We start from the raw sequence: 22064 nt of genomic DNA on the forward strand, positions 1-22064 counted from the left end.
TTGAGGTAATTGAAATTTTTATGGTCAATTGTGTCCCCTAAAGTGTACCCCAACGGCTCCATGTACGAGTTTCAAGTACATGTAATTTCCCTCCACGACCGAATCTGAAGACGCAAATACATTTGCGTCCAACGTTAACATGTCCTCTATCAGATCCACCATGAATGGATTGATAATTCAGATCCTAAGTATGCCGTGCCACCGTCTTTACATGGTGCACTTTCACGTTTTTCCTGGCTCTGCCGAGCTAGGCCCTGATTTCTGTCTTCAAGCCACGTCTTTCTCTGCCTCTAAAAGCTGCAGCATGGAGATGCATCCCTGACCTCTGCCTTACTTCCTGCCAAGCGAGCGGTGCCCGGCTCGGCCTGGTCTGCTTGCCAAAAACAGTATTTTACCTTCAAGTTATCAGCGTAGCCAGCTCAGCTCCTCAAACACATTCCTGTCTAGTGATTTAGGTAAACATATCCCCGGCTGCAGAGCAAAGAGCAAGTCTCCCTGTCTCCCTGCAAGTAATTCACAGTTCCCGTTGCCAGAGTAGGCCCATGGCCCCGCACGTAGACACGCAGACACCTATGCACGCACTAACATTCAGTATAGAGTAGCCTCTGCCCAAGAGACCTTTTACTCTAGATTAAACATCCTCCAAATATCAGATATCAGATATGTTATAGGAACAGGTCGATCTGACATGCCAGACTTCTATCTTCTCTACTAGTGCTAAAAGTCTGACCCTTAGCTTCCTCCAGATGTACGTCAATCACACGTCATATTAGCTGCGCGCGCATTCAGGCCACAGGTTTCAGCTGACTCTGCAAGTTTTCTCTAAGCATCCACCCACTTGTGACACTTTTTTGTGACGTTTCTAGTACACGCCTATGTGCACACCCTTGTTCACGCCTTTTTGCTACGCACATGTGTTCTTATCATATACATTTCACTTGTCACGCCTACTGTATTCAATGCTACTGTGTCATTTTACTATATATGTCATGTACTGTTAATAAATCGTTGACATCTCTCCTGCCATCATTGCATACCCGAACCCTTGTATTGATGGAATAGATTTCCATGGCTCGAGTCATCATTTATGATTAAAGCCCTTATGACTCAGACACCACGGACTCTGCCTCTCATTTGATTGAGCTATTTCTTTTTACCTGTCTGAAAATTATATGGCAAACTCGTATACGGTAAAATATTTACCACATAATTTGGCGCCCGAATAGGAACCCCTCCCCCACCCCACGCGCCGGTGATGCGTCGCAGGCTTTGCCCCCGACTACAGCTGTGACGGACCCATGCGCATCTGCAGGTTTTCCTGCATCTCCCTCAGGCCTACGGAGGTGACGGAGACTGCGGTCGACATCCAGACGAGGCGGTGAGGAGTGCGGAGGATCCCGACCAGAGCCCAGCCAAGAGAGCAGTGTCTGAGGTATCGAGAGGCCCACCTGTAGCGTCGAGGCGCATGCGTAGTGCGCAGCAGCAGCAGTGACGTCGTAGCGGTCCAGTCCAGTCGAGTTTCCGAGGCCTTCTGTTCCGTGCTTCCCGGTGAGTACCATTGCTGGGGACGCATCAAGACGGGTACATTAATTTGTGTCCGGTCAAGACGGGTTTGGGTACACAGATCCGGTCTGCACTGTTTTAGCAGTGTATCTGTACTGTTTAGCAGTGCATCTAGTATTCAGTTATCCAGTTATTGTTGTTCGTTTCGAAATGTTTCAATGTGTTTTAATGTCGTGGTATGAGTGATTGTTTGCATTTTCTTGCTGTGTTTATTGTGTCTAGATCGAGGTAGCTATGCCTTTATTTTCGAAGTTACGACAGATAGGAACTAGGAAAGGGATACTCGAAGAAGCAGTTCCCATCCCACCCAGGGACACTCCTGGACATTTTATGTACCACAAGCACGGCTTAGATGCCATATTATACCTAGACTTGTGGGTGGACTATACAAAAGACTTAGCAGAGAATCAGAGATGGCCCGTTACAGGGACATGGGATGCCGAGTGCATCATGAGAGTAGAGGAAGCGTTATGGAAAAAGAAAGCCAGACAATCACAGAAAGATGCCATTGAATTATGGCGTAAAGAATCACATAGACGGACAGAGAAAGCACTCAGAAAAACAGAGGAAAGTAGGGAGGATTCCGAAAAAGCCAAAGAAAAAGAACTGCTAGAAGAAGGACAGCGAGTCAGAATGGAACAACACGAAAGACAGAGTAATGCCATCATGACAGGACTGTATCCTGTCCTGGCCGAGGGCCTGCCCAAGGCAACCCCGGAAATTCCGAAAGACCTGCCCCCTCCATTGGTTCCGACTAAATTACGTCATAAGACCGCAGCAGACATTTTCCTTTCTTCCTATTTAGACGACGTAGCTCCCGCATATACCAATGTACCCATACCACCTGCTGATAATCTGCCCCCAGGTCCGCAACAACAGATCCCTGCTGATCTAAACAGGACCCCTCCATGTCACCCACTTCCCGCACCTGTTGTCACTTCCCCTCCTGTTCCCCCTGGTATTCATCCGCTTAATCCCTTTTGGCCCGGCACTGTTCAGGGTCCAACCCCGTTACAGATACCGACCCTACAGTCAGGTTATGCTCAAGCCTCCGCCTCAGGAGGTGCTACAGGAGGTTATCGCACCCCGCCACATTTACAACGAATAACAATGAGAGAATTAGCAATGCAGCGAACACCTAAAGCAGCCCCAGCCGAAAAGCTTAAAGAACAGCTTACAGATTGCAGATATGATACAGTGCCTGGAAAAACAGGACCCATGATGTTAGCCTCCCTGCGTTTAAGACGTGTTACAGGTTATTTGATCTTTTACAGAAATGCCAGAACATCTAGACAATATATATCATTTTATCAGAACAGGAGAAAGACCGGAGTGTATTAGTGAAGCCATGGCACATCAGAAAGTAGAGACAAAAACTTTAATATTGCGATTCTTGATTAATTGTTTGATAAGGGAACAAGACCAGTCCAGCTTTCCGCAAGAAGAGATGGAGAGATTGTCAAAATGAAGTCAGAGTATTGCAGACTGTAAACATGATAGAGAGAAATGTATACATGCTATGATTAGAAAGATCCGTAAAGAAATAGTAGCAATACATGCCCGACGAGATTCTGAAAGGCATTCCGAGTCAGAAGATGTTATGTTATGTTATGTTATGTTATGTTATGTTATAAAGCATTTTATTGCGCGCTCTGCTACTACAAAGTATCCTGGCGCGATATGTGAGCACTAAACTAACCCAGTCCAAGAACAGAAAGAAACAGGGAACTAAATACTGAGATTAAAAAGATGGGTTTTTAAGCCTTTCTTAAATCCTGCCAATGTAGTTGAAGATCTCAGAAAGAACGGCAAGGCATTCCAGGCCCGTGCTGTTTGGACAGAAATTGGCTGACCACCCAGTCTCGCATATCTGACTTTAGGCATAGACATCAGACGGAGATTGGCCGATCGAAGAGCACGAAGAGGGGTGTACAAGGAAAACCTTTTGTGCAAGTATTGTGGACCTTGCTGATGCACGGCCCGAAAGGCCAGAACCAATGATTTGAACATAATGCGATGTGCCACAGGGAGCCAGTGGAGCTCTCGAAGATGGGCACGTGCACTAGTTCTTCGTGGAAGATGGAACAGAAGTCGCACTGCCGCGTTCTGAATAATCTGCAGCCGCTTTATAAGGTATTTAGGGAGACCACTGTAGAGAGCATTGGCATAATCGAGCCTTGATAGGATCAAAGCACGCAGAACAGTCTCCTTAGCCTCCCTGTGGAGAAGGGGAAGGAATCTCTTGAGTGACTTGAGGGTCGCGAAACAGGTCGCAGTAAGTTTTTTTAGATGAGCTTCAAACTTAAGATCCTGTCCAAACCAGACCCCCAAATTTTTGGCCGGGCCTCCGTGATAGCTAGGACATGCAGAATCGGTCGGCCAAATAAGCTCTCTAAAATTGGCTGGAAAATTGCCATAAAATAGGAGCTCTGACTTGTCCTCATTGCATTTAAGCTGGGCTGAGACAAGCCATCGGAAAACATGGGTCAAACAGGAACAGACAGCCTGAGCGTCTAAGCAGTCCTTAGGCCAGGTGAACAACAGCTGCGTGTCATCAGCGTATGACATTATTTTGGCTCCCCACTGCTCAGCCAGATAGATCAGCGGGGTCATATAAACGTTGAACAGCAGTGGGCTTAGCGTTGAGCCCTGTGGTACCCCGGTAGTGAGCTTCTTAGGTGATGAGGCAAATGGGAGTAGCCAAACTTGCTGCGTCCGTTCGGACAGAAACGAAGACAGCCAGGCCAGAACCGCGCCCGACAATCCCACCTCTGCCAGCCTAGACAACAACTGGGCATGGGGTACCGTGTCGAAGGCGGCAGATAAGTCCAGCAAAACCAGGGCCGCTCTGCCGCCTCCGTCGAGACACTCCCTAATGGCCTCTGAAACTTCCACCAGAACCGTTTCAGTGCTAAACGCAGCCCTGAACCCCGATTGAGCCGGGTGCAGGGCCTGAGAAGACTCAATGAAACTATTCAGTTGCCTAAAAACGACTTTTTCAGTCACTTTTGCTAGTGCCGGGAGCAATGATATCGGACGATAGCTGGAGGTAGCCTGGGGGTCCAGGTTGGGCTTCTTCAGCAACGGAAGAAGCTTCGCCTGTTTCCAACAGAGAGGAACGGAGGCGGAAGCCAAAGACATATTAACAACCTGGGTGACCTCCTGATACACCAGGCCAGCCACTCCCCCCAAAACCCTAGCAGGGCACGGGTCAGAGGGTGAACCAGACTTTAGCGACTCCAAAATGGCCAGCACATCAGCTTGCTGAGCTGGCTCAAAGGTGGAAAATTGGCTACCATGTTGCTTCGCATCCGTATCAATGATAGGTGGTGAAAGCAGAAAGGGAGCACCGGAGTTTAAGAGCTCCTCCTGAATTTTTTTGATCTTATTATCAAAGAAACATGACAGTTCCTCACACCACAGATCAGAAGCCGGGAGAGCAGGGGAGGCAGCACATGGAGAGAGGAAGCTCTGAACAATGGCAAAGACTTCTCTGCCATTGTTGTCTGCCTTCTCAATCGTTCCAGAGAAGTAGCTACTTTTAGCAGCCTTGATTTCAGCATAATATACCTTCTGCGCCCTCCGCAGCTTGCTCTTAAGTTCAGGGCAGAACTCTAGGCGCCAGGCTCGTTCTAGCTTTTTGCATCCTAGTTTGAGTTCTCTAAGAGCATGGGTGAACCAGGGTTTGGAGGGAGACGACCTCGTCCGCCTGCTACCACTCTTATTGGTGTGTAGAACGGCGCTTTGTTCAACCCAGGCGTTGAATGATTCCACTGCAGAATCAAGATTTAGCGGCAGAGTCGGCCGGTTAGACATAAGAGAGTCCGAAAAGGTAGACAGATTTATTCGCTGGGCATGAACTTGAGAGGCAGAAAATTCCTTCGGCCCTTTTGAATTTATGGGCCAGGTGAACAGAATTAAGGCATGGTCCGACCAGATTACCCGCCTAGGGGGTAACATAGTAATCTCAAAGTTAGAACAGACCAGGTCTAACCGATGGCCAGCCGCATGGGTGGGGAAGTTCACCCATTGTGTAAGATGCGCCAACGAAAGGACTTCTGCAAAGCCGATCGTTTCCGGTAAGTCCACCGCGTCCATATGAATATTAAAATCCCCCAGAAGAAGATATCGGGAGAATTTAAGGGCGCGGGGAACAATAACCTCCTCAATATTACCAGCAAAACAACCCGCATAGCTAGGGGGGCGGTAAAGCAGAGTACCTCCCAGGGTGAAATGAGGGGAGAGGACCACAACGAAGTGTAGCAATTCGGTCTCGCCAAGTAGTTCGGGCAGTTCGCTCACCACTGTCCAGTGGTCTCGGTAAATTACTGCCAAACCGCCGCCCCTACCCGACGGTCGATCCATCCTGGTGATCCTAAAGCCGCGTGGTATAGCAAATTCAACCACCGGCATGCAGGACTCAGAAAGCCAAGTTTCAGTGACGAAGAGGAGATCAAGCTCCTTCTCATCAAGCAGCTCAAAGATATCAGCCGCGTGTCTGACCATTGATCTAGCATTGATCAGGCCGGCTTTAATAGTATCTAGATTGGTCCGGGACGCAACGGCTAAAGATAAAGAAACCTCAGATGAGGAAGAACCAGAGAGTCCAGCAGAAACCTCGCAAATAGCGAGGGGAGACATGGTGGCGTATGTAGGTAGAGAGAAACTCCCTAGACCATATCCTCTTGATAGGCCCTTCGACAGACCCATTCGTTTAGAAAGCAAGAAACGTTACCTTTGTCCAATCCCAGAGCGATGTTCCCTTGAGCATATATTCCAAATTACTGATAAAGTACTGAAAGAAAGAGTAGGTTATCACGAACTCAATACCTTACGTGATCAGGAACTAGCCCGGTCCGCAGTACAGTGGGCCGGGGATGACAGCATATATAAAGACGAATCAGTAGTGCAAACATTTTTAAGTCTTACTCCAGAAGAACAGCGACTAGCTGGTATATACATGACCCAACACCTCATTATACAGTATGAAAATCAAGCATCTGACCCAGGTCCGTTATATAATTTATTGCAAGACTTACTCCTGAGAAGATGGAGAGGTCTAGGTACCGGTTTAATTGAAATGATTTTAGAACAACGTCACAAGTATAGAACTTTCTTGACTCCACATCTTGTTTCCGTTCCACCCCCAGTCAGGCAACCATATCACCTAGACAAACAGAATCCTTTACGAGAAGTACATCCAATCCGAAAACCCGATGATACCCTTGAACGCGTGTTTGTATACACGCCCATAACTAAAATGGAATTATTAGAAATGAAGAAAATAGTGCCCAGTCATGATAAAGACCCTGCAGGTTTTCACCGTGAAATAAAAGACATGTTACTTATGGGAGATTACACCTATCCCGACATTATGAAAATACTGAAAGTGTTATTGCCTGCCGGTATTTACGAGAAACTCAAGGAAAAAGAATGGGAGGTGGGAGATAAAAAGATTAATTGGGCTGAATTAGAAACCGAAGAAACTGGTCGAACCCCAGGTTTAGGTCTTGGGGAGAAAACTAAAGCATTACCAGGATTGTTAGTACAGGTTTTGCCAAGGTTGTTGGCAACTAAAAAGGAGGATTGGGATGCAATCTCGGCCTGCAAACAGAAACACGATGAAGACACTAGTGATTTTTATTCCAGATTCGAGGAATGTTTTATTATTAATAGGGGCCTGAAAACAAGTAGCGAGTCATACCCACACCTTTTTGTGTCAAAATTAGTCGAGAATTCCCTGCCCCAGGTTAAGAACCGTGTACTGAAAGTCGAGAGCACATGGCAAGCTAATACGCCTTCCCAAATGTTACAAATGTTACAGTACCACCAGAACAGAATTAGGGAGGAACATGATCATGAACAGAGACGTATGAAAGACACGAAAATGAAAGTACTAGTTGCTCAGTCCGTTCCAGCTGATGGTCATAAAAGGGGTACGACACAATCCAATAATTCAAATTCAGCAGCTCCTGTTAAAGGGATATGCAACTATTGTAAACAGCCAGGCCACTATGTCAACGATTGTGCAGTTTTGAAACACAACATAGCCACAGGTAAAACTAAAGAGAGGCCGCGTCCTCCTAGACAGGACCAGGTCCAACAACACGTTCCACAGAATGTTCAGCCTATGCAGGTTCCACAACAGACCGTAGCGGTACCACAGCCACAACCCATTTCTTGGCGGACAAGGGACACAAGGTGTCTCCTTCGAAGCTACAATTCTGTGCCCAGCAAGTGGTGTACCTTGGGCAGCGTCTTCGACTGTCCTCCCTTGGGCTCAGGAACATACACAAGCTTTTGACGAATTAAAGAAAGCCTTATGTCAAGCTCCAGTTTTAGCGACACCATGTTACAGCAAACCTTTTACACTTTTTGTCACAGAGCGCAATGGCACAGCGTTGTCGGTTCTCACTCAGCTACAAGCAGACAAACACAGACCGTGTGCTTATTTTTCGAGTACATTGGATCCAGTAGCCCAGGCCTTGCCTGCGTGCTTAAAATCAGTTGCAGCAACAGCTCTAGCAATCAGACAAAGTGACTCCATTGTATTAGGACATCAATTGACAGTACAAGTTCCACATTCTGTAGAGGTTCTCCTAAACAGAACACAGACTCAACACTTGACTATAGCACGACTGACAGGTTATGAATTGACATTATTCCAACCACACATAGAAATCAGACGTTGTAATACACTGAATCCTGCTACACTTTTACCATCGAACACAACAGACCCTACTCCACATGATTGCGTGGATGTCGTTGACACAGTTACGAAACCCAGACAAGACTTGACAGATGTTGCATTACCCAATCCAGACCTGACACTTTATGTGGATGGTTCATGTTTAAGAACAAGTACAGGAGAGTTAGTGGCCGCATATGCAGTGACCACTGAAACTGAAGTCATAGAAACACATCGCATTGACACCCTGTCTGCTCAAGCAGCAGAGCTCATTGCTCTGACTCAAGCCTGTATACGAGCCAAGAACTTGAAAGTAAACATATACACAGATTCCCGTTATGCATTCGGGGTCGTACATGACTTCGGTGTCCTCTGGCAAGAGAGAGGTTTCTTAACCTCTCACGGAGCCAAGATTCAGCATGGCCCCCTCATTCAAGCCCTGTTAGAAGCCATGCATTTGCCTACAGCTATAGCTATCATGAAGTGCAAAGCACATACGAAAGTCACAGACAAGATTTCCCAGGGCAACGACTTTGCAGATCGAATAGCGAAACATACAGCACTGACTCATACTCAAACGACTGACATGACAAAGACTGATGTAACCTCACTGACACATTGCATGACAGTCAAGGATCCCACACAAGATGTCATCGACATACAGACACATGCCACTCCAGATGAAGTAAAGAAATGGGCTGAACAAGGAGGGGTCCAGACAGATCAAGGATGGATGACGAAGGGAAAGACCACATGGTTTCTTCCCGACTCTATGGTTCAGGTTATCATCAATATAGCACATAGTCCAGCACATTTAGGAGAAAAAGCCATGTTAGACAGTTTACAGAACCTCTGGTTCAACAAGCATTTACGTGCAGCAGCAAAACAGAAAGTGCGTACCTGCATGATCTGTTGTCAGTTAAATCCAGGAAAAGGTGTTCCTGTAGAGCAAGGTGGATTTCATCCTCCTGACTACCCTTTTGAAGTCCTCCAGATGGATTATATCCAGATGGAAAGATGCCGAGGATTCAAGTATGTCCTCGTAGTTGTATGTGCCCTATCCCGATGGACAGAAGCATATCCCGTCCCAGATTACACTGCCCCGACCACTGCCAAGCAGTTTGTTCGTGAGTTTTTCCCTCGATACGGTTTGCCCCGTGTCGTGTATTCAGATAACGGTCAGCCATTCTCATCCGAACTTATGAAGCAGGTCTCGCTTCTATTGGGGTACCAGTGGAAGTTTCACTGTGTCCGGCATCCTGAGGCAGCAGGTCTCGTGGAGCGGCACAATCAGACTCTGAAAACTCGCCTTGCCAAAGTGTGTAAAGAGAAGGGAGTAGATTGGATAGTAGCTTTCCAGTTGCTCTGTTTTTATATGAGAATGGCAGCCCATTCTAGGACAGGGCTATCCCCGTATGAGGTGGTCTTCGGTAGGCCTCCTAATATGTGGGGGACGCCTCTGCCGCGAAAAATTACAGATGTTGACAGTACTATGCTGACAGATTACCTTGCTTCCTTGATGTCTGCACTACAATCATGTCGTTCACAGGTCGCGGCAGCCTTCCCAGACAACACCGAGGTGAAGCCACATGAACTGATCCCGGGGGACGTTGTAGTCGTCCGGAATTTTGACAGATCGAGCCCTTTGGAGCCCCGCTGGAAGGAGCCGAAGATTGTTTTGTTAACAACCAGGACTGCTGTAAAATTGGAGGGGCGGAAGGGTTGGGTGCACTCCAGTCACGTTAAAAGATTCCATGGACTTCCGCCAAAAACTGATTCCCAGAACTCTCACATACCAGTGACTGATACCAAACTCCCCCTTCTAGAGAAAACTCCCCAAGAGGAGTACCGACAGAAATTGAGGTCTAGTAAGTCAGACAGTTTAATTGTTTAAGTCCCCTCCTGGGTGAAGCGGTTAGGCCGTTTCTGACAATGTACAAGTTAGACCCAAATAGAGAGAGAGATAGACCGGAGACCAAGAAACAAAAATATCGTAAAAGTCTCCGGAGCAGATGCGTCTGCACACTACTTATTATGTTTTTTCTGAGTCTTACGATTATTGCTATGAGTTGGATGTTATACATGTATTTTCCTCTTGCACATTCTTTTACTAATGACACTGTCGGGCACACGTTTAGTGCTCTTCCTCCACACGAATTGTCTTATCGACTTGCGCTGCGCAACAATACATTTATTCGTATGTTACACCATTCTCACCAGATCAACAATGCTACTAATTGTTGGACATGTGGCCGACTCCCTCCTTATTAGAACTACAAGGGAGCTCTGCCCTTCTTTCCTTATCCGTTTACACATAATGGTTCCTGTGGTGCATGGTTTAGTTTAATATCCTCTATAGACACCGAATCTAGAGTTTCCCAAGACAATTGGATATGGGGAAATCTGAACACAGTCATGAACAAAGCATGTTTCCCAAACGAGGAGGGTCTTCCACAAATGACAGGGACAGATCTAGAAAATGAAGTGTATGGATTAGGCAATTTTACACTTAACCTCATGATTCTATATGTTCAGTCAGAAACCAGTCCAGACTTGCCATCCATATCAGTTCTACCAGCGAAAGGTGTATTGTGTGTCAGAAAGAATGGTTCAGTACATCTAGGTCACAGTGACTGTACTACTGTGGTCGAATTCAGTGATAAAGGCAAGTCTACATTCAAAGCTTCCCAACATTCCTATTTCATTTGTGGTCAGACAGCCTATGTCCGTTTACCTCCAGACTGGGATGGTACCTGTTTCATTGCATTCCTATTGCCACCAGTATTCCTAGCCCCATCTGACTATCACAGGAATTCCCGCCCTAATATTGTTAGACACAAGAGAGACCTCCCAATAGTTGATCAGACTGAAACTACATGGGAACAATATACAGATTTCAATAAAGGATTCTTTCCCTATCTAGGCACTGTCTCCAATAGTAAACTGATACACAAATTAACCAGAATACTTGAAGCCGTAGTGAATGAGACTACTTCTGCTTTGGGCAACTTAACAGAGGAGCAGTCTGCTATGAGACTTGTCGTTCTTCAGAACCGCCTTGTCCTTGACGTCATCCTGGCCGATAGGGGCGGGGCTTGTAGAGTCATCGGATCCAGTTGCTGCGTGTTTATTCCAAATAACGCGCCATCAGTCTATAAAGCCATCACCAGACTTCACGAAATTGCCCATCTGATAGACCAGAATTCAGGCTCCTGGACTTGGTCCGGTTGGCTCTGGAGTGTAATCACAGCCTGGGGATGGAAGCTACTGTCATTCCTAGGAATCATATTGGCCATAGTATTCAGTTGTTGTCTGTGTCTGCAATGTGGGCCAGCGATTTGCGGCTTGTGCGCCACAGCTTGTGTTCCCCATCCAAGTTCACGTTCACATGCAAGTAATTCACAGTTCCCGTTGCCAGAGTAGGCCCATGGCCCCGCACGTAGACACGCAGACACCTATGCACGCACTAACATTCAGTATAGAGTAGCCTCTGCCCAAGAGACCTTTTACTCTAGATTAAACATCCTCCAAATATCAGATATCAGATATGTTATAGGAACAGGTCGATCTGACATGCCAGACTTCTATCTTCTCTACTAGTGCTAAAAGTCTGACCCTTAGCTTCCTCCAGATGTACGTCAATCACATGTCATATTAGCTGCGCGCGCATTCAGGCCACAGGTTTCAGCTGACTCTGCAAGTTTTCTCTAAGCATCCACCCACTTGTGACACTTTTTTGTGACGTTTCTATACACGCCTATGTGCACACCCTTGTTCACGCCTTTTTGCTACGCACATGTGTTCTTATCATATACATTTCACTTGTCACGCCTACTGTATTCAATGCTACTGTGTCATTTTACTATATATGTCATGTACTGTTAATAAATCGTTGACATCTCTCCTGCCATCATTGCATACCCGAACCCTTGTATTGATGGAATAGATTTCCATGGCTCGAGTCATCATTTATGATTAAAGCCCTTATGACTCAGACACCACGGACTCTGCCTCTCATTTGATTGAGCTATTTCTTTTTACCTGTCTGAAAATTATATGGCAAACTCGTATACGGTAAAATATTTACCACATATTAAAATGACATAAAAGTGTTAATTCAAAATTGATTTTCGTGTATTTTTTCATCTACAAACAGCCTAGCTTAACCCTCACACTTACCATTATAAAAACGATTGAACACTTGTATTTGCACCTACTTCAAATGATTCATTCATGTAGTATCGCCATTAAAAAATAGCCACCCCCTACCACTGCCTGGAGTCCTTTTTTTCTACATGTCTAAATAAAGACCTCCATTCAACCTATTTATCGGGGCCAGTCAAGTTGTCCATGATCTCTACTATTTAGCCTTTGGCCACCTAAAAGGCAGAGATGATGTACTATTTGGCCAGCAGCCTTGTAAATAAACACTTCCGTTTTTTTATTGCTCAAAGTTGGTACAAGGCCCTTAGAGATCTTTGTAAGAGAAATAGGTTGCATGAGAATGGTCAGGCTTTTGGGATTTTCCCAGAAATTACATGAAGCTGAACCGTTACCGAGACTCGAATCCGGTTACCCAGCTCCATAGTTGGCAGCTCTGACCTTCAGGTAAGATCTCCTCCTATGCTCAGTGCACATTCAAATTTGTGTAGGCAGCGCTTTGCATTGCTAGATGGTTTGATTATGTGGTTTGATGTGTTTACTGTCTTTGCTTCTCATACTTCCAATTGCCGTGAAAGAAACTGTTTTGGGGTTATGTGCCAGACAGAAAAGTTGAAGAAGAGGTCTGGTGTTAGAACTTAACAAATGACATCTCCCATTCCTTTCTAGGACACTCTTTGTTGAGCTGTAAGAAGTGCCTAGGGAACGGTTCGGACAGCTGTCAAGGCTCCTTAGAAACATGCGATAAGGTTGATGACACGTGCATCCAGGGATATGAGAACAACACCATGTGTGAGTGTCCAGATTTATAGTTTCAATCAAATATTAATTAATTGGATGCAACAAGTAAACACATTCATATGTGAACGTATTGACACCTCGCCTCCTGCTGTCTAGGAGCAGCCTCAAAAGCATCATAACATAAGTGTTTGTAAAGCGCAGGCTCACCCAGAAAGGCCTTGTGGTGATGAAAACAGGTGTTTATTTACACCCAACTCAATGGTACTCATTTTATCGACCTCGGAAGAATGAAAGGCTGAGTGACCCACCAGAATTTTTTACCTGTGACAATGAGGTAATGCACAGGCCTTACAATGGAAGCATCAGTACACTAAGTGCCCGACCTGGCTGCGATGTAAAGGAATCTGGGAGAGTGAAGCTCAAAGGGATAAAGGGGCATATAAGCAAGAACCTTGTTAAAATTATCCCAGTTTTTTGCCGCTAAAATGGCGATAATGGGCTTGCTAATATGGGTTATAGTTTTTTCAATAGAAGCCCAGGTTAGCTGTGCAGGACATCTAACATGGACTTCTATCGGATTCTATAACACATATTAGCAAGCCCATTATCGCCGTTTTAGCAGCAGTTTCCTACCGCTAAAACAGCGATAATTTTAAAGAGGTTCTTGCTAATATGCTCCTAAGATATTTGTCGAAGATGAGTTGTTAAACTGCATTGTCACAGATTCTGCCATTGTGCATATGATGTCCTGCTTGTCTCAGCTGCCCTTGACTCAATTATGTGACTTCTGGCACATTACCTCCTTGTAATCTGAAACACTCTTACGGTAACGTTAATTGTGGGCCGGAGTCCAGACGCAGATCCCAACAGATGACATCCAACCCAAGGCATATGACTTCTGTTTCCCATCTCTCACATGGTCTAGTCAATCAATCAGGAATCTTATAAAGCGTGATTACTTACCTGTGAGGGTCTCAAGGCGCTCCATGCTCCTGGACACATGTTTTTTTTCAATCCACTGCAGGTCCTAAGTCCACTGGTGCTAATCAAAGGGTTCCTCCATGGCCACTCGAGGGTGCTCAGAGAAACTAAACAGTTTCACGGTGGTTATTTGACTCAGAATCTCTTAGATAGAGCTTAGCTGTGGTTTGAAAAAAATCATGTGCTAATTAGAAGGGCAGGGGTTCAAACATCCCCCAGTCCCCTCTCCTGGCTGTCTTAGTCTGCCACCCTTTGAAAAGAGGGTAAACTGATTACCATTAAATTTGGTAAAAGTAGCATTTGTATTTTCTCGTATTAGCAGCAGACTTGCTATGTAACAACACAATGTCATTTAATTAATACACATTAGTGGGTATCGTGAAATCCTACATCCATAGTCGCTGTTGTGTTCTTACCAAACGCTTTCCCAACAGATGCCGATATCCGTCTAACGGCTATGAAGGCCTGTCACAATCCCCAGGAAATGCCTCCATTGATCTGTGAAGCTTCTGACCACTACTACACGAGTTCCAACTTTAACCTGCGTTTTGTGGCAGAGTGCGGCCAAGACATGGGAGAATTTAAAGGTAGGTCCTTTCCAAGGTGAGTGGGGAGTTCTTGATACACTTGTGAAGGGCTAAGGTTGCATGCCAGCCTGGGAACCGTAACTCACAATGAGACAGGGCACACATTTTTTTTTCATGACTAGTTTTTCGAGGGATTTCTAAAAACTGTTTCAGAAGGATGTATTGCAGGAAGCTGGCGTTCTGTTTAAAGTCTAGAGTCCTGAGCAGCCCTAGAGACCACTGGAAGGCATGTGGATGCCTATTAATTGGTGTCAGCCAATGGAACTGCACATCTCTCCAGGTTAAAAGCCCTTTTAAGGCGACAAACTCTGCAGTTCTCAGAACCATTGGGTTTTGCAATGTAAAAAATCTTTGCAGGTCCTAAAAGGCAGTAAATAGGAGGAGGCATGACCGGGGCATTTCCCTTTTATATTTGAATTGGAAAATCATCTGTAATTGACCCAGAAGTTGTGGTGGTAACTGATTTGCAAAGACAAAATTGTTCTGCAAAACTCTCCTGTGGAAATCATGTCAGTGGACTTGAGAGAAGCACACTGGGGTCAGCAGAGGGTTGGTCTGACTTCGGCATGTTTCCAGGTGGTAGGAAATGTTGCGGTGATGATTGAGGTGTTGATCAGGGTGGTTAGTTCCTAGTTGATCCTTTGGTCTCCGAGGTTGAAGATGCGGTATGGGTATGGGTCTGTGGGAGCTCCCGATGGCTATATTTCATGATGGAGGTGGTGTGCTGGGTGGAAAGGTTTTTCCAGTTAGTCAGTCTCTGGCTCGTGTCAGTTGAGATGGAGGCGGATCTGCCGGGCTTTTCAGTAGATGTAGGTTTAGGTTTGAAGTTTCTGTATATGGTGGAAATCTTGTCATGGAAGAAGTTTTTCAGGTTGTCACATAGCTCTTCGGAAGGTGTGATGTTGCTGGCAGCCAGGTTGGAGAATTGCTTAACAATGTAAAAAAGTTCCTTGCTGTTTTTGGTGGTGGTGTTGATGTGTGTGGGGCTATCTTCTTTATTGCCCTTAGCAGGTGGTGGTAAAGCTTTTAGGGAGCTTTTGGAGGCTGCCCTGCCGGAAGTGTCTTCACTGTCATGTCATTTCCTTTCTGTTTACTGTCATGTTTCACTATTATTAGGTCTTTGGTGGACCAGCTGGCCATTCTTGAGGATCTTCTCCGATTGTTGCTTTTGATGGTGGGCTATGAGGCCTGCATAGTAGGTGATCAAGGCATTGAAGTTCTTAGTTCTCTTTTCCTGGTTGGTGGCAGCTGGGCTGTAGGTGTTGAAGGCGTCGGTCCAACTGCTCTCTGAAATTTTATTCCAGCTGGGGAGAGGTCACTGGCCATCACGTGGGGGCTGGAGATGCTGAAGTGGACAATGGAGTGCTCGGTCCATGTGAGTTCTGAGTCCTGAAGAGTGCATAGGGTCACCGATGGTCTGGGTCAGTCTGTGGCTGTTCATACTGTTGAGGAGGTGTGCACTGCTGTTGTCATTGGGGTCATCATTGTGCAAGTTGAGGTCACTGGGGAAGATGTAGTCCTTGGAGTCCAGGGCCAAGGGCGCAATGAAGTGGTGTGCGACTTGGGGGAGGAGGGTAGCATTCAAGGGTGCCTGTGATGGTCATCTTGTCATCAGTGTGGAGATTAAAATTGAGGTGTTCCTGGTCTGGTGGGTGATTTTATATCCATCTGAGATCCTTGGGCCAATGTCTGGGGTGGATTCAGGGTTGAGCCAGGCCCTGGTGAGGAAGCCACTGTCAGCTGGGGGGTGGCATGATGCTTTGTGGGGTGACAGTAGTTTTGCTGGTGCAGGAGAAAGTCCATCTGGCACAGGATAATCGTACTACCATATTGTTCGATGCAGCAGTGTTTGCCGGGTCGTCTGGTGTTAAGTACAGAGATGGCGCAGTCATCTTAAAAGATGGTGGACTGGGAACCAGGGGTCCTGGTGCTGGGTCTAGTTCTGGTATGGACAGGCACAGATGAGCTTACCTTCGGAGCGCCAGTGGCATAGAGATGTGTGGGCCCCATTAAGTGGGTCCTGGAAAGAGGGAGGGGCATTGGGAGGTGGTGGGTGGGGCTATTGGGGAGGCTGGAGAACGGTGGCAGTGATCAAGAGGTGGGAGGAGGGAAAAAAACAAGCAGCAAAGCACTAGATTATGCTGCAGAGATGGCACATGGAATAGGCAAAGAAATTAAGCAATAGAAAAACAGTCAGACAAAAGCACAAGAATTAAGAGACAGAATGGCACAACAAATTGGCAAATGAATTTAGCAAAAAGAAAAAAGGCACAATAGATAGGCAAAGGAATTAAACAAAGAGAAACAGAAAAGCAAAAGAAATAGGCAAAGTTCTTAAGCAGAATAAAAAGAGAAAAGTGCAGTCAGATAAGAACACCAGAGATGATCAGCAGAACTAGCAAGGCAGCGGTGGGGGCTGCAAGCACAGGGGAGACCTGAGTCTGGGACCTTCTCAATGGGGTCACACTGGGAGCTCCATGAAGTACATCCTGGGAGGAGGGAGGGGTGCTGTGAGGCGGTGGCATGGCTAGGCAGGAGGTGGAAGAACAGAGATCAAGAGGTGGGAAAAATGGGTGGCAAAAGTATAATATGAATTAGTGGAGATGGCATAAGAAATAGGCAAAAGAATTAGGCAAGAGAAAAGCAGACAACAACACAAGAATTAAGCAGCAGAAGAGCATGAGAAATAGGCAAAGGAATTAATGAAAGAGAAAGATAAAAGCACAAGAAATAGAGAAAGGAATACGCATAGAGAAAGAGAAAAGTGTAGTGAGACAAGAGCCCACGAGTGGAACCGAAAAATTAGCCAGGCAGCGGCGGGAGCTGGCAGCACAATGGAGGGCTGAGTCTGTGCCCAATTTCATTTAAAAGGCCTATTTTAATGACTCCATTAGTGTTGTTCAAATTAATTGGGATGTTCTTCCGCAAACATACCTTATATTGTTTTATTACATAGACTCAATAGTTACCCTCTCTTTCACGCTCATAATATTCAGTCATTGTAATCTTAAACTTTGTCTGTGTGTTGCTCTTTGGTGCCATTAGCTAGGTTGTGCTGTATAAATAAACACACACACACATATTTGTATAGATACAGGTTATACATAGTGCCCTATTTACAAAACCTATTTTTCCTATTCACATACATTTCCAGTTGTGCATCTTGAAAAATGCGATAGGTGCAGGTTCCAAGGTGTAGCACTGTGAATGTCATGTGACAGGTCCCAGAAGCTCCGGTTATCCCCAATGTAGTGTTCTACATACAATAGAGATCAACACAGGGGAAAAGGAGCTTCCTTTGCAAACACACTATTTTCTCACCAGTGGATACATTTGTTCTAATGGAGAAAGATATTTTACTGCAAATCAATACGATCCATGGATTATCAGCTCCCCTTCCCATCCTGGAAAGAGTAGTAAATCTCCAACCATATCCAGAGTGTAAGAGGTCAGATTGAAGTTCGGAAATACCCACATTTGTAATCATTCTCAAACTTTTAAGCCATTCCACACTCACTGCCCACTCCTTGAGTGGCATTAATTGTTTAAAAATTATTTGCACTCACAGTGGAGAAATCCACCGAAGTAAAGATATTTCCTCCTGCCAGGAATGTCAAGACATGTTCTTGGGAGGCATAAATGTGATATCTTCGACCGTAAACATACGGTAATAGTGTAAAAAGCCTTTGTGAATAGGCCTCATGGTTGGTTAACAAACATATACTTGATGAAATCCAAAGATTTTCTTATCGCTTAATAAACCCAACATCATACTCTAAAATTATTAAGAATGTTAGTCATCCCTAACCGAGGTGTGCGTTAAAGTCCACATGTGTTGGTTTTCAAGTCTATCTCCTTCTCTGAAACCACTTGAACTACATTTTGGAGTTTGTGGGAATGACAGGAGACATCCAAGATGGTGAGAAGATTTATTTAGGTGCCGGTGAGAAGATCCCACAGACAATGCCTGGTGTGCGTGAAGGGCAGCGCTGGCTTTGTTCCAACTGTACATTACAACTGTCACCAGTCTAAAGACCAACTGTCCACATGAGCTTGGCTCGCACGCCAACGGGCAGATACTAACAGAATGTCCACATGCCAGAGGCGCGCGTGGACCGAACACTACATATATCTCTTTCCCTAGAAGAAATGAAGAAGAACACAAGAGCAGAGCAGAGAGGAAAGGAAGAGGGAGGAAAGGAGAGAGAGGGAAGAGAATTAACTAAATCTTAAAGGCACTATGATGTCTCTGCAACACCTCCTGGGGGAGACAAGAGGGTTGTTAACAACATCTGAAACTGTGATTAGGAACAGACAAATGTATTGAGAGTGTGTCAGAACCTTGGACAGGCCTCCTACCAAACACGTCATTGACCTTTACAATCTTGTTCATGTTCCACCAATTACACTTATTGACACTAATAGCACTGCCACAGATTTTATCAATGCAGACTGGTTCGCTGAACTTGGAGTCACGTTTCCTGACAAAACTTTGTTTCTTTATTCTCATGTCACCCACCACGAATTTCCGGTTGGAGAAATGTTTCCTGGAGTCATAGTATGTTTTTTGTTCGGTTTGTACATCGCTGATTTTGTTTATAACCATGTTGTCAAGATCATGGGCAGGGATTCTACGGTTGAACCACTTTGACATCCATGTAGGTCTAAACTCAGAGCATGCCTTTCTGACTTTAAGTAGTTCAAAGGGAGACACATCTTTGGATGAGTGGGACGTGATAGGTTCTGACAGCCATGGGTATGCTTTTATTGTGATCAATGGCCCACCGTTTGGATCACTGACAGAATATCGACAGTCAAAATAGCAAGATGATAATATATTGAGGTAAAAATATCGACTGCAAGAATATCGAATTCCTATCTTCAAACAGGTAAGTACAAAAATATCGAGTGTAAAAAATATAGACTGTCAAAATATCGAATTTTTAAATGTCTTAAAAGTAATATAATCATAAATAAAATTAATTTTCACGTATTTAAAATACTTAAATGTAAAATTAAGAAATAATTAATGTAACTTAAAATATATATTTTTAATACATATATAGATATATATATACATATTATTAACAAAACATATACAATATTTTTACCGTAGGATAGCAATAGGTTTAAATTAACTATAAAGACTCCAGTGAGTGCAACAGTAGGGAAAACATTGGATAGCATAGTGGTAAAAATTACTATTCCCACTCCAGAGAGTGCAACAGTAGGGAATGCGTTGGATAGCGTAGGGGTAAAAATGACTATTCCTACTCCAGAGAGTGCAACAGTAGGGAAAGCGTTGGATAGCGTAGGGGTTAAAATTAATGTTCCAACTCCAGAGAGTGCAACAGTAGAGAAACCTTTGGATAGCGTAGGGGTAAAAATTACTATTCCAACTCCGGGGAGTGGAACAGTAGGGATAACATTGGATAGCGTAGGGGTAAACATTACTATTCCAACTCCAGAGAGTGCAACAGTAGAGCAAGCATTGGATAGTGGGAGGGTAAAAATTACTATTACCACTCCAGAGAGAGCAATGGTAGGGAAAGCGTTGGATAGCGTAGAGGTAAAAATTACTATTCCCACTCCAGAGAGTGCAACAGTAGGGAAAGTGTTGGATAGCGTAGGGGTAAAAATTACTATTCCCACTCCAGCGAGTGCAACAGTAGGGAAAGCGTTGGATAGCGTAGGGGTAAAAACTACTATTCCCACTCCAGAGAGTGCAACAGTAGGGAAAGCGTTGGATAGCGTATGGGTAAAAATTACTATTCCCACTCCAGAGAGTGCAACAGTAGGAAAAGCGTTGGATGGTGTAGGGGTAAAAATTACTATTCCCACTCCAGTGAGAGCAACAGTAGGGAAAATGTTGGATAGCGTAGGGGTAAAAATTACTATTCCAACTCCAGTGAGTGCAATAGTAGGGAAAGTAAATACTTCATATATAAATATGAATAACATAAATAGTAATACCAATTACAAATTAATTAAAATATTTTACAATTGTATAAAATATATTAAATCAATTAAAAATACAAATAAAAATTATTTAATAATACAAATTACCTACTAATACTAATTATTTACCTATTAACAATACATTAATTTACAATTTAAAAATATTTAAAAAAATAAAATCAATACATTTTAAAAAAAAATTTAATTACTTACAATTAAATTACTTCCCAAGCTATTCCCCCATAAACACAACCCGCTGCAGAAAATAAATTAATAAAATTAACATATTTATCAATCAACCAATTAAATTTAATTACCAATTATATTTTAATTAATTACCAATTCATATTTAATTAACAATTAATTCTAAATAAATACCAATAAATTAAATAACATATTTATTTAATTATAAAAAATTACTTCCCACCATATTTCCCTATAAACCCACGATCCGCTGCAGAAAATAAATTAATAAAATTAACATATTTATCAATTATTCCATTAAAATGAATTACCAATTATATTTTAATTAAATACCAATTTATAATTAATTAACAAATAATTATAAATAAATAACAATAAATAAAATAACTTATTTAATTATAATTAAATTACTTCCCACCCTATTCCCCTATAAACCCACAACCCGCTACAGAAAATAAATTACTAAAATAAAATATTTATCAATTATTAAATTAAAAATAATTGCCAATTATATTTTAATTAATTACCACTTAATAATTAACAATTAATTCTAAATAAATAAAATAACATATTTAATTAATTATAATTAAATTACTTCCCACCCTATTCCCCTATAAACCTACAACCCGCTACAGAATTATATTACACAAAAATTAAACATTAATAATAACTTACCTTAAATTCGATATTTTTGTTGTCTATATTCTGTCTAGTCGATATCATGTCCATTCTATATTTTTGATTCAATATTATTGCTATTCTATTCGATATTACATTTTTCTAGTCGATATTTTTGTAGTCTATATTATGTCTAGTCGATATTAGGTTTGTTCTATATTTTGTACTCTATTATGTCTAGTCCAAATTTGAAAACTCGATGTTTTGACTATTTACTCACCGTTTACAGTCCCCAATGACTCTGTTAAGTCTCTTCACCAGCCCGTTAGTTTGGGGATGATAGAGAGAGTTTTTGACGTGGATGATGAAAGATTCTTTAAAGAATTCTTCAGCTTCACCAGAGATAAACTGTACCCCATTGTCAGAGATAACAGTCGTAGGAAATGCCTCCCGCATGAAAACCTCTTTCATAAAGTCGAGAATCTCTTTAGAGTCAACCATGGCAACAAATATGACTCCTGGCCATTTAGAGTAATAGTCCACTAAAACTGTGGTGACTAAGT

The 22064-nt window shown here is 43.7% G+C and overlaps 1 protein-coding gene across 1 annotated transcript in view; it reads left to right on the forward strand.

Annotated features, from left to right (window-relative positions):
- The window catches only part of LOC147701028 (phospholipase A2 inhibitor and Ly6/PLAUR domain-containing protein-like), a 207752-nt gene that overhangs the window by 66175 nt on the left and 119513 nt on the right, over positions 1–22064 (forward strand). Inside the window, exons 2-3 of the mRNA XM_086929840.1 lie at positions 13082–13204; positions 14569–14721. Of these exons, the coding sequence (XP_086785966.1) occupies positions 13082–13204; positions 14569–14721 (276 nt within the window). The remainder of the gene's footprint in view (positions 1–13081; positions 13205–14568; positions 14722–22064) is intronic.

Source organism: Lissotriton vulgaris, chromosome 7 (genome assembly GCF_964263255.1).
Source record: "Lissotriton vulgaris chromosome 7, aLisVul1.2, whole genome shotgun sequence".
Lineage (NCBI taxonomy): Eukaryota > Metazoa > Chordata > Amphibia > Caudata > Salamandridae > Lissotriton > Lissotriton vulgaris.